General features: G+C 44.7%; 1 protein-coding gene across 1 annotated transcript in view; it reads left to right on the top strand.

The window, feature by feature from the left end:
* Positions 1-12,821, top strand: part of HMCN1 (hemicentin 1) — a 229,266-nt gene that overhangs the window by 65,689 nt on the left and 150,756 nt on the right. The window contains exons 7-10 of the mRNA XM_068416737.1: positions 1,230-1,350; positions 2,474-2,737; positions 3,004-3,148; positions 9,464-9,585. Coding sequence (XP_068272838.1) covers positions 1,230-1,350; positions 2,474-2,737; positions 3,004-3,148; positions 9,464-9,585 — 652 coding nt within the window. The remainder of the gene's footprint in view (positions 1-1,229; positions 1,351-2,473; positions 2,738-3,003; positions 3,149-9,463; positions 9,586-12,821) is intronic.

The raw sequence follows: 12,821 nt of genomic DNA, 5'->3' as shown, positions 1-12,821 counted from the left end.
TTGTTTTGTTTTTTTCTAACACCGAAATGGTGTGGAAGTAGGTGAGGACAAAAAGCCTTGGGGTCCTGTGCACTCTTGGTGAGTAGCAGTTGTCCTTTTCTTTCTCAGCATAGAATGATAGAAAGTAACTTAAAGAAGATAAATCAAAATAATTATAGGATTGAGGACTTGCATCACAGCAACTGTACCCTCAAACAACGTGAAGCTGAAGCTTTGTGAGAGTGGGTGACAGGGGGGAGTTATCTGTGGTTTGTTTTTGGCTGATTCAACCAGAATGACAAGGTGGGGGTGGGAGGGTGGAGAATAGAGATGAGCGGTATTTCTGCATCCTCTGCTTTCCCACTGAGACCTTGGCAGGGAAAGAGAAGAACCTTTGATGTACAGTATTGATTGGTTTTGGTCTGTGCTTGCCACTTGTTTCCTGGGGTGCAGTGCCTGTGATGTTTGCATATGCCTTATGGGTAAAATGGAAGGGGCTGCCCAGGGAGGTGGTGGAGTCACCATCTCTGGAGGGGTTTAAGAAAAGACTGGACATGGCACTTAGTGCCATGGTCTAGTTGCCATGGTGGTGTCAGGGCAATGGTTGGACTCGATGATCCCAGAGGGCTCTTCCAACCTGATTGATTCTGTGATTCTCTGAGTTTTGTGTATATTTAAAAAGGGAGCTTGCTAATAAATAAAAAGGTAAGATAAATTATTGTAGCACTGAAAGTAAATTATTTATATATATTATCAGCAAAAAATTTACACTGATTTTTCTGTTGACTTGTGTTTCATTTACTGTTTTGTAAGATACTTTATAATGGTCAAAACCCTAACTTCCACACAGTCTTCCATTACAGTCACTGGCAGGTGACAAGTAGCTCTTGATCTTGTGTGTTTGTGTTGTGATTTACCTCCGAGACAAATTGGCTCTTTTTGCTGACGCTACAATTGTAGGGTCCAGCATCTAAAAGTAAAGCTTTATTAAAGGTGGTTTTACTTATAACTTTTCACAGAATCAATCAATCAGGTTGGAAGAGCCCTCTGGGATGATCGAGTCCAACCACTGCCCTGACACCACCATGGCAACTAGACGACGGCACTAAGTGCCATGGCACAAGCCTCTTTCTGTCTTGTTTTTAATGCAAGCTGAGGTCTATCTGCTGAACTCAGTGGATGGATGGGAAACTTTGCAAGTCCTGCAATGCTAATTACGCACGTGGTCTTTCCCTCCGTTGCTTTTTCAGACCTCGAGCAGTGGAAGGCACTCCGTTCGCATCACAGGTCTCAGCACTATTGACTTCCGAGCTGGGTTTTCTAGGAAGCCAACGTTAGACTTTAAAAGAACATCCAGCAGACCAGTGCAAGGTTCGCTTCCATTTTATTCTGTGCTAAACAATCACTGGTTTTGGGCCCCCAAAATCAAGAGGAACTCTGTGATGATCTCTGGTGAACTTTGTGATAAATCATAGAATCACAGACTGGTTTGGGTTCGAAGGGACCTTAAAGACCATCTAGTTCCAACCACCCTGCCATGGGCAGGGACCCCTTCCACTAGACCAGGTTGCTCCAAGCCCCATCCAACCTGGCCTTGAACACTGCCAGGGAGGGGGCAGCCACAGCTTGTCTGGGCAACCTGGGCCAGTGTCTCACCACCCTCACAGCAAAGAATTTCTTCCTAATATCTCATCTCAATCTCCCCTCTTTCAGTTTAAAACCATTCCCCCTCGTCCTGTCACTCCATGCCCTTGTAAAAAGCCCCTCTCCCGCTTTCCTGTAGCCCCTTCAGGTACTGGAAGGTGCTAGAAGGTCTCCCTGGAGCCTTCTCTTCTCCAGGCTGAACAGCCCCAGCTCTCTCAGCCTGTCTCCAGAGCAGAGGTGCTCCAGCCCTCTGAGCATCTCCGTGGCCTCCTCTGGACTCGCTCCAACAGCTCCGTGTCCTTCTTCTGTTGGTGCCCCCAGAGCTGGACGCAGCACTGCAGGGGTGGTCTCCCGAGAGCGGAGCAGAGGGGCAGAATCCCCTCCCTTGACCTGCTGGCCACACTGCTGGGGATGCAGCCCAGGACACGGCTGGCTTTCTGGGGTCACTGTTGGGTAGTTGTTGGACCTTGAATATGTGAGAACAGCCAATATCCCTGTTTTATTATACTACGGTGTTTTTTCATATTAGCTTGTTTTTTTACATCACATAAATCCAGATATTTTTAGCTATGAAATGCCTCAAAATTGCACTCTGTTTCTCTTACTTTTGGAGCTTCAGAAAAAGTTATTGGGGTGTGGTGAGGAGTTACTAAAGAGGCTGCTGTTTCAGAAACACCTCTTGGAAATCAGTAATTTAAGCCCTAATCAGTGCTGTGTCTCCTGTCAGCTAATAAGCAGAGCACAGCTTATTTTCCTGGGGTAGCGGACCATGCAGATGGAATTGAACCTTTCCTTTTTTTTAATTAATTATTTTTTTAGCACTTAAAATAGCATGTTTCTGTTTTTCTAGGGATTCCTACCTTCGTGCTGCTGAATACCACGGGGATCTTTCTTCCAGCTAGAGTAGATCGACTGGAACTTCTGAGTGTTACAGGGGAACTTCTGAAGACCTTGCCAGTGAAATACTACCCTGACAGAAAGCCCTACGGACTATGGAATATTTCTGACTTCATTCCACCAGACGAAGCTTTTTTTGTTAAAATCATGGGCTATGACAAGGATGATTATCTTTTTCAGAGAGTTTCAAGTGTTTCATTTTCTACTATTACTCCTGGTAAGAGATTTTAATTGGACTTGAATGTACATTTGTCATATCTGAATCAGTTACAATTGGTATCTAATATCTTTTTCTAACTTACACAGTACTCTCTGTGCTGCTTCCTTCCAAAGTTCTATCTCAAGATGGTGATGGACAAGTTAATGTTATTATCTACTGTGTATAACTTTATCAGAAATTGAATTTCCTTTTAATAAAAGGAAAGGATAGGATATTTGTTAGTAGCTGTTAATAATCTTTTGGGGAATATTTGCTCTCTTCAGATGCTCCAAAAGTTACAATGCCCACCAAGACGCCAGGATATTACTTACAGCCAGGGTCTGTTCCTTGCCACGTAGAAAGTCTTATACCTTTTACTCAGCGTTTTACTAAAAATGGAGTAAAACTAGGAGTGGATCAGTTCTTCAAGTAAGTAATGACCTTTTTTCCCCAACACTGTTTTATTTCCTATTTATAGCCTATGATTTCTATTTATTATTTACTGTTGTATACTACTTATATCCTATTACTTCCATCCTGATAGTTTTGGTGATATTCATTAGGGAGGCTGTATTCTGTGGAGAGGTTTATTTTATATATATATATATATATATATGTATGTATGTATGTGTTTGAGGAGGGTATACACTCTGTATTGATGATGAGATTGTATGGTTCTGGCCAAAATCCCCCTCAAATATGTGCTCTTAAATGATGATAAACTGGGTCTAAAAGTCTAGAAGGCAAATGCTTTTAATCTGTATTTTTAAAAGTTACGTAAAGTAGATTGGTAACTAGCTTTTTTTCTGGAACACCCTCCTCCGTAGTGATACATAGATACATACATTAATTTGCTTTATTTTTAATGACCTTGCATGGATGCCCTGGAAGTATGTCCTGTGATCTAGCCTAGAAAATTTTCCTCTGCAGAAAACCCTTGTGAAATAGGAAAACATACTGGATATACCACAAGGCTCTCCAGTTTTCTGTATAGAAAATGAATTACTTGCTCTTTCTCTGTAGAATGAGATAAGAATTAAAAAATTATAAATTAATTAAAATACTCATAAAGCCCGTTTTGTAATTCTGGTAGTTGAAAACAAATGGGAAGGATGTACTGGAAACCAGTGTTGGCAGCCTCTGTTAGCGTCTCGTAAAGCCTCAAGCACTTCAGGAAGAGACTGAAGGCTAAGTTCTAACATTCGATAACAAGTATGTGACTACCAAAATAAACAAATTCTGAAGCTCCCTTGCACATGTTGTCAGTGTGAAATGCTGCAGCTCCTTTTTTTTTTTTCCTTATTATTATTGTGAGGTGCCATTTACATTTAGTCAGCCCTGGCACGTACTTTAGCAGCTGTGTAATTTTTTCCATTCTTTAGTTGTCAAACCACACACTTCTGCTCCTTGCTTTTCACATATCCAGCACCTTTATGGTGGGGCTGCATTTTTCATTTTCATATTACAGACCAGATGAATGAACAGATCATATAAGTTAATTTAACAAAATATATCTCAAGCCAAATATTATTGATCACAGTTAAGTAGGATCTAATTCGGCTTGACTTGTGTCCAGTTCTGGGCCCCGCACTTCAAGAAAGATGTTGAGGTGCTGGAGCGAGTCCAGAGGAGGGCGACCAAGCTGGTGAAGGGTCTGGAGGGTCTGACCTCCGAGGAACGGCTGAGGGAGCTGGGGGTGTTTAGCCTGGAGAAGAGGAGGCTCAGAGGTGACCTTAGTGCAGTCTACAACTACCTGAAGGGAGGTTGTAGTGGAGTGGGAGTCGGCCTCTTCTCCCAGGCAACTAGCGATAGGACAAGAGGACACAGCCTCAAGCTTCACCAGGGGAGGTTCAGGTTGGACATGAGGAAGCATTTCTTCTCAGCAAGGGTCATTAGCCATTGGAAGGGGCTGCCCAGGGAGGTGGTGGAGTCACCATCTCTGGAGGTGTTTAAGAAAAGACTGGCCATGGCACTTAGTGCCATGGTCTAGTTGCCATGGTGGTGTCAGGGCAATGGTTGGACTCTGATCCCAGAGGGCTCTTCCAACCTGATTGATTCTGTGATTCTGTGTGACTTATCTGCATTTTATTAGCAGTGAATTTGCACACAGGATTTGTCCAGCTTACTAGTTTAATGCAGATTTGAGCTGTGTTATTGCTCTGCATTGAATGAGTTTGAGTGAGTTTTGTTTTGGTGACAACACGTCATCTTTACTCAACTTTTTTTTAATACTTAATCCAAAAAACAAATGTTTTTAAGTTGAATATTATAGTTCTAGCATGACAGTTGTCTATGTGAAAATACAATTAGAATGAATGTAGGTTAATGGTTCTTGAAGTGAATGTACTTTGAAAGATTTTTAACTTTGATTCCAGAGGTACTATCAGCTGTAATAATAATTCCTACTTATAAATAAGTAACATGTGTAGGAAAAAAAAATTCTCTAAAATTGCAACAACTTTGTTTTTCTACATTTCTGCATCCTGTGGTGGTCTAGTAAGAAAATTTGGATTTTGATTGATATCCTAGTGCATTTCTGACAAGTGTGATTTAGGAGACCAAGAGCAGTAGTTAAGCACTTGATTCCAGTGGGAAATCAGTGGGAACTGAGCGCTAATGTGTCTTGAAATTCCTTTCTGTATTATAAATGGCAGATCCCACCCAACCCTGCAAAGGGCAGAGTCGGCTGAAGTAATGTGTGAAATGCCACAAGAAGGGCAATACATTTAGTTAATTAAAATAATAAACATAATAATAGTTAAAAAAAATCGCTCTGAATCAACTGAAATTCAACAAGGCCAAGTGCAAGGTCCTGCACATGGGTCGGGGCAATCCCAAGCACAAACACAGGCTGGGTGGAGAATGGATTGAGAGCAGCCCTGAGGAGAAGGACTTGGGGGTGATGGGTGACGAGAAGCTCACCATGAGCCGGCAACGTGCGCTGGCAGCCCAGAAAGCCACCCGTGTCCTGGGCTGCATCCCCAGCAGCGTGGCCAGCAGGGCGAGGGAGGGGATTCTGCCCCTCTGCTCCACTCTTGGGAGACCCCCCTGCAGTGCTGCGTCCAGCTCTGGGGGCACCAACAGAAGAAGGACACGGAGCTGTTGGAGTGAGTCCAGAGGAGGCCACGGAGATGCTCAGAGGGCTGGAGCCCCTCTGCTCTGGAGACAGGCTGAGAGAGCTGGGGCTGTTCAGCCTGGAGAAGAGAAGGCTCCAGGGAGACCTTCTAGCACCTTCCAGTACCTGAAGGGGGCCTACAAGAAAGCTGGAGAGGGGCTTTTGACAAGGGCATGGAGTGATAGGATGAGGGGGAACGGTTTTAAACTGACAGAGGGGAGATTGAGATGAGATATTAGGAAGAAATTCTTTGCTGTGAGGGTGGTGAGACCCTGGCCCAGGTTGCCCAGAGCAGCTGTGGCTGCCCCCTCCCTGGCAGTGTTCAAGGCCAGGTTGGATGGGGCTTGGAGCAACCTGGTCTGGTGGAAGGTGTCCCTGCCCGTGGCAGGGGGTTGGAACTAGATGGTCTTTAAGGTCCCTTCCAACCCAAACCAGTCTGTGATTCTGTGATTTGTGGCCGTTAGTCAAGTCTAGCATCTGATTTGCTAAACCATGCAGAAGATAATCCCTCCAAACTACGTGTTAACTACTGCGGCACGAGTGAATCTTGGGGTTTAGTTCATTTGTGTGAACCACAACCGGCTGCTGGGGATGTCCCAAGTGAAAACATGATTTGGTGGAGTATGGTGGTTTGTGGTGACCCAGAGGGGAGGTTAGACACAACATGAATATCACTGTGCTGTCTGCCAGCGTTTCTACAGTAACTAACAACCAGGATGGGATTTGGGCTTTGGATTTTGCAGCTTGGCTAAGGGAGTGTGTTTGTATTTTCCAAGCTGACTAGATAAACAGTTTGATCATTAAATTGTAAAATGATTTGGGTAAATAAATGACTTGATGCTGAAAGGTGCTGAGTTATCCCAGTGAGATGTGTTGCAAAGAGTTGTGTGCAGTTACTGCTCTTGAGAGTCAGTGCCAAAGGGAGCAGCAGATGCCTTGAGGTGTGTAGTATTCACAGAATCACAGAATCAACCAGGTTGGAAGAGCCCTCTGGGATCATCGAGTCCAACCATTGCCCTGACACCACCCTGTCAGCTAGACCATGGCACTAAGTGCCATGTCCAGTCTTTTCTTAAACCCCTCCAGAGATGGTGACTCCACCACCTCCCTGGGCAGCCCCTTCCAATGGCTAATGACCCTTGCTGAGAAGAAATGCTTCCTAATGTCCAACCTGAACCTCCCCTGGCGAAGCTTGAGGCTGTGTCCTCTTGTCCTATCACTAGTTGCCCGGGAGAAGAGGCCGACTCCCACTTCACTACAACCTCCCTTCAGGTAGTTGTAGACTGCACTAAGGTCACCTCTGAGCCTCCTCTTCTCCAGGCTAAACTTCCCCAGCTCCCTCAGCCGTTCCTCGTAGGTCAGACCCTCCAGACCCTTCACCAGCTTGGTTGCCCTCCTCTTTCATTGCTGCCATTCTTGTATTTAACTTTTTTTTTTCATAGAGCGCCTCAGGTCTCTTTGCCAAGGTTTTCCACTCTGGGCACGTTTCTTTTTATGCTTCCTCTCTCAAGGCTTCCACGTTCGACATCTGGTGTGTAGCAGAAGTCAGGAATGAAGAAGAATAGGATTGCATAACTTCACTTTTAATGTACTTCCCATGAAAAAGAGAAGTTTCTCACTTTTTGCTTGCAAGAAACACGGCCTTATTCTTTAGTGTTGGCAGCTGCTGCCATGTCCATTTGCCAGCACTGCACTGTAAAATGTCATCGATTTGATATATGATATATTAGGTTATCTAGAGTAAGTATGAAGTAAGAGAGAATAAGTAGGAAGCCATTTAAGGTCACTATATAGTGTTTTCATTTGTGGTGTGATCGGATTGTCTGTCTCATGGTGCTGCAGCATTGAACTTTCACATGTATTTCAAGTCTCTTTCTGTGTTCTTTAGGGGTTGATAAATCAATGTAGTCAAACCAAAGAGAGACAAAGGGTTCACTAGTTTAGTATTTTCCCATAGCGTGGCAACTACTTGCCAAAGCTATCATGGATATTCTGGCGCTCATCAGCTTTGTTTATATGCCATAGCAACAGGCCACAGGGAGCGCTGGGACACAGCAGAAGAACCACTGTTTTGCTCATTTCTGTCACCACCTGTTGCACCATTAGTTGTATAAAATGTGGGTTTGAATCTTGAGAAGCTGTAAGAGTATTTGCTTTTAAGCACATGTAACCATCAGTCAGTGTAGTTACACTTCTCTTCTTGGCTTTAACATTGCTTGTGGGGCAATGTTAATGTGAAGAGCAACGAAGGTGGTGAAGGGTCTGGAGCAGAAATGTGATGAGGAGCGGCTGAGGGACCTGGGGGGGTTTAGCCTGGAGAAAAGGAGGCTGAGGGGAGACCTTCTCGCTCTCTACAACTGCCTGAAAGGAGGGTGTAGCGAGGGGGGGTCGGTATCTTCTCCCAGGTAACAAGGAATAGTACGAGAGGAAACGGCCTCAAGTTGCACCAGGGGAGGGTTAGATTGGAGATCAGGGACAATTTCTTCATGGAAAGCGTTGTCAAGCATTGGCACAGGCTGCCCAGGGCAGTGGTGGAGTCCCCATCCCTGGAGGGATTTAAAAGCCGTGTAGATGTGGTGCTGAGGGACATGGGTTAGTGGTGGGCTTGGCAGTGCTGGGTTAACGGTTGGACTTGATGATCTTAAAGGTCCTTTCCAACCAAAATGATTCTGTTATTCTAGTGATAGATACATGGTATCATTGCCTATCAGCTCTGCCCTTGCTGTGATTTATAGAAAAACTCCCAAGTATTTCTCTGGACTCCTGTTATATTATCTTTTCACATCTCTTCCATACCCCACCCTCCATTTTCAGTCTCAAATCCATCAATTCTGTCTTTAAATGTGTTGCACTGTTTATTTTTGTATGACTAGGCAATCAATGAGCCAAATATTGGCTTATCGTCGTTAGTGCTGGTCATAAATTCATAGGTGCAGCCAGCAGAGCAGAAGTCAGTCATCTTCATACTGATACTTCACGTTTTGTAAATGTTTGGGGTGGAGGCAGTCCCTGCAGTTTCAAAAGTACAAAGAGAGCTGCCTGGAGGTAGTAATCTTGTAGTAGGGTAGATGCTGCCCTCTCCACTGTATGAACCTCATAGTGAATTTGCATATAGAGGGGGGAAAATTGTATCTGGGAAGGGACGGGGTTTCCTTTCCGTGGAGCCTCTATCTGTACCTGCGTGTTTGAGAAGCTCAGGCTGGGAGGATGAGCCCTTGTTACACTTGCTGGTAAGAGCCACAGATTTAGTACCACGTACTGGCTCTACACAGAAACTTGTTGGTGTTAAGGAAAGGTACCTTCTCAAGGAGTAAACACAACAACAGAGTACAAGCAGCTGCGTGAATGACTGCACATACCGTGGGTTTCGTTATTGTGTGACAACTGTTGACATGTGTTAAAGGCACATTTGTAGATGTGCAAGCGAGACGTTCTACAAAAACTTACATAAGAAGCCTGACAATGTAGATATTGTTTCTTTAAATAAAATCCATAAAGCTAGATCCGATTTGATTCTGTTTTTCCTCTTAATTATTGTGAATATCTACTGGTCTGTAGTCAGGAAACCAAGTTCTTGTACCTCTTGGTTCCTTCAGGAATTTAGTGAGTATGCCCTTTTCTTCCCCCAGAGAATCATCTAGCATGAGTTGGGAAATTGCCGTGGTCTCCTTGTCTGATGAAGGCTTTTACGAATGTACGGCAGCTAGCAGTGCAGGAACTGGACGTGCACAGACGTTTCTGGATGTATCAGGTGGGTAGAGGTCCATCCTTCTACGCTGAAACGTGGTGATACCTTGTGGTGGAACATTTAACAGAGAGCAATGGCACTTGGGGACAATAAAAGTTTCCAGTTCTAAGTATATTTTTAATTAATGCGTTTTTTCTCACCCATGTACACAGGAGTGCTGGTGGTTATTCATCACACCTGTTTTAAATATTAACAGTGGATTTGTTTTAATTAGTTCCCACTATCAGTTGGGCTTGCAGAATAGATACGGCCTGTAGAAGCAGAAATTTGAAGTCTCAGATTTCAATTGTTCTCACTTTTATTTCAAGCTGTAACAATTATATGTTTGCTGGATTGTATGTGTGTATTATCTGAAAGATGAGGAATTACAAAAGTTGCATTCAAAAGTTTTCTGCTCTTTTTTAAACAAGATTCAGTAAATTGTTGGAAATCTTTTTTTCATCTATTACCGTGAATTTTTTTAAAAGTGAGTAACTAGGATGAAGGAAGTAAAATTAAATGAGGGATAAATTGGGCTAATCACAAAGATCATTTTGAATAACCAGTAGGATTTGGTTGCGAGCCCCAAAATGGCTAGAAATTGTTATCTATCCCACAGATAATTTTAATCACTGTTTATTTGGGTTTTTTTAGTTTAATTTAAAATGTTCCTAACTTCATAAAAATCTCAATTTAAAGGACAACTAGTGATAAATCTGGTCATCCATTTAGTATGAGTTGGGGTGCCGTATGTGTTAAAGCAGTTTAGAGCATAAGGCACTGATACTCCACGTGCTGAGAGAGAGGGAATTTTCCTTATATAAGTAAACGATCTATTAACTTGAGGCACTAAATGATTATGCCCCATTAATTATTACTAGAACTTAGTTGTGGTAAGAGTGAATCCTTCCTGAAAAGTGAAACACAGAATCGTAAAATCATAGAATGGTTTGGGTTGGAAGGGACATCAAAGACCATCTAGTTCCAGCCCCCCTGCCACGGGCAGGGACACCTTCCACCAGACCAGGTTGCTCCAAGCCCCATCCAACCTGGCCTTGACCACTGCCAGGGAGGGGGCAGCCACAGCTTCTCTGGGCAACCTGGGCCAGGGTCTCACCACCCTCACAGCAAAGAATTTCTTCCTAATATCTCATCTAAATCTCCCCTCTTTCAGTTTAAAACTGTTCCTCCTCGTCCTGTCACTCCACGCCCTTGTCAGAAATCCCTCTCCAGCTTTCCTGTAGCCCCTTCAGGCACTGGAAGGTGCTAGAAGGTCTCCCCGGAGCCTTCTCTTCTCCAGCCTGAACAGCCCCAGCTCTCTCAGCCTGTCTTCAGAGCAGAGGGGCTCCAGCCCTCTGAGCATCTTTGTGGCCTCCTCTGGACTCGCTCCAACAGCTCCGTGTCCTTCTTCTGTTGGTGCCCCCAGAGCTGGACGCAGCACTGCAGGGGGGGTCTCCCGAGAGCGGAGCAGAGGGGCAGAATCCCCTCCCTCGCCCTGCTGGCCACGCTGCTGGGGATGCAGCCCAGGACACGGTTTGGGACATTGAGGTGCTGGAGCGAGTCCAGAGAAGGGCAATGAAGCTGGTAAAGGGTCTGGAGCACAAGTGTGATGAGGAGCGGCTGAGGGACCTGGGGGTGTTTAGTCTGGAGAAAAGGAGGCTGAGGGGAGACCTTCTCGCTCTCTACAACTGCCTGAAAGGAGGGTGTAGCGGGGTGGGGGTCGGTCTCTTCTCCCAGGTAACAAGTGACAGGACGAGAGGAAACGGCCTCAAGTTGCACCAGGGGAGGTTTAGATTGGAGATCAGGGACTATTTCTTCCCTGAAAGGGTTGTCAAGCACTGGCACAGGCTGCCCAGGGCAGTGGTGGAGTCCCTATCCCTGGAGGGATTTAAAAACCGTGTAGATGTGGTGCTGAGGGACATGGGTTAGTGGTGGCCTTGGCAGTGTTAGGTCAATGGTTGGACTTCATCTTAAAGGTCCTTTCCAACCAAAATGATTCTGTGATTCTATGGTCAACCTTTGGACATAAAAATTTGGAGTGGGAGAAAGGGAGAGAGTAAAAGTTGGTCTTCTGTGAAGACAAATGTAAAGCTACGCTGCTTGTGTGCCTGTCAGTGTGACAGCTGGGACACATGAGTGTTGGTCATTGCCTGCGGATTATGATGCTGAGAGTCTCCATGGCAGATCAGCTGGAAATGTTTGCCAAGGTAAACCAGGCTTTACTTCACAGAGTTAGTCCTTTGCTCTATCAGGAATTGAGCTTAAGTAACTGTAAACCAAGATGCACCCCAAACACAGATGGAGAAATCATAAAGAGAGGCATGGTCTTGAGCTGCTTCAGCAGACAATAGAGATCTTCTTCAGGAAGATGACCTGCAGGAAAAATCCAGAAGAAAAGCTTATTTATGCATGTGGGTGGATGAAAACCCACACTGGAGCAAATTTTGTCACTTAGTTTTTCACAGTTGTGATGCAGTCCGAGGGAAAGGGAGAAAGAATTTGTATTTTGAAACAAAAATCCTTTCTGTACAGCTTTGTGTTGATCAGACATCTGTGACGCAGAAGTGAAGCTGTTGCTCTTGACTAGGGAAAACGCTGGAGCTGACTCAATGTCCAGTGGTGGTGAGGATAGGAGAGCTCAGAACTGCAGCTTGAATTCAACCTGTGTTTCATATAACTGCTTGAAATCAAAGTTCTCTTGCCTTTTATCTCCTGTAGTAGCTAGTTCAGGTTAGGTAACCTGGATTATGAATCCTAGAATCACAAAATGATTTAGGCTGGAGGGAGCTTTGGAAGTTTGCTAGTCCAACCCACAGCTCAAAGCAGAATTAACCTCCAAGCTTGATGGCATTTCTCAGGAACTTGTCCAGTCAGACTGTGAATGTCCCCAAGGACAGAGATGCCACAAGTTCCAAGGACAAAGACTGGACATGGCACTTAGTGCCATGGTCTAGTTGACAGGGTGGTGTCAGGGCAATGGTTGGACTCGATGATCCCAGAGGGCTCTTCCAACCTGGTTGATTCTGGGATTCTGTGATTCTGTGACAGCCTTCAGTGCTTAACTACCCCCACAAGGAAAATCTTTTGCGTGTCTAGTCAGAATTTCCCTTGCTGCATATTATGACCGCGGACTCTCATCCTTTTTCTTTGTGCCCTGAGAAGACTCTAACTCTATATTCTCTAGAACAACGCACTTAGCAGTTGAAGAGGGTGACTATACATCGCTTCTCCTTCTCATTTCCAGGCAAAGATGTTCCTCT

The sequence above is a fragment of the Nyctibius grandis genome, chromosome 21 (assembly GCF_013368605.1).
Source record: "Nyctibius grandis isolate bNycGra1 chromosome 21, bNycGra1.pri, whole genome shotgun sequence".
NCBI lineage: Eukaryota > Metazoa > Chordata > Aves > Nyctibiiformes > Nyctibiidae > Nyctibius > Nyctibius grandis.
Note: the sequence above shows the minus strand (reverse complement) of the source record. Positions and strands in the feature narration are given on the sequence as shown.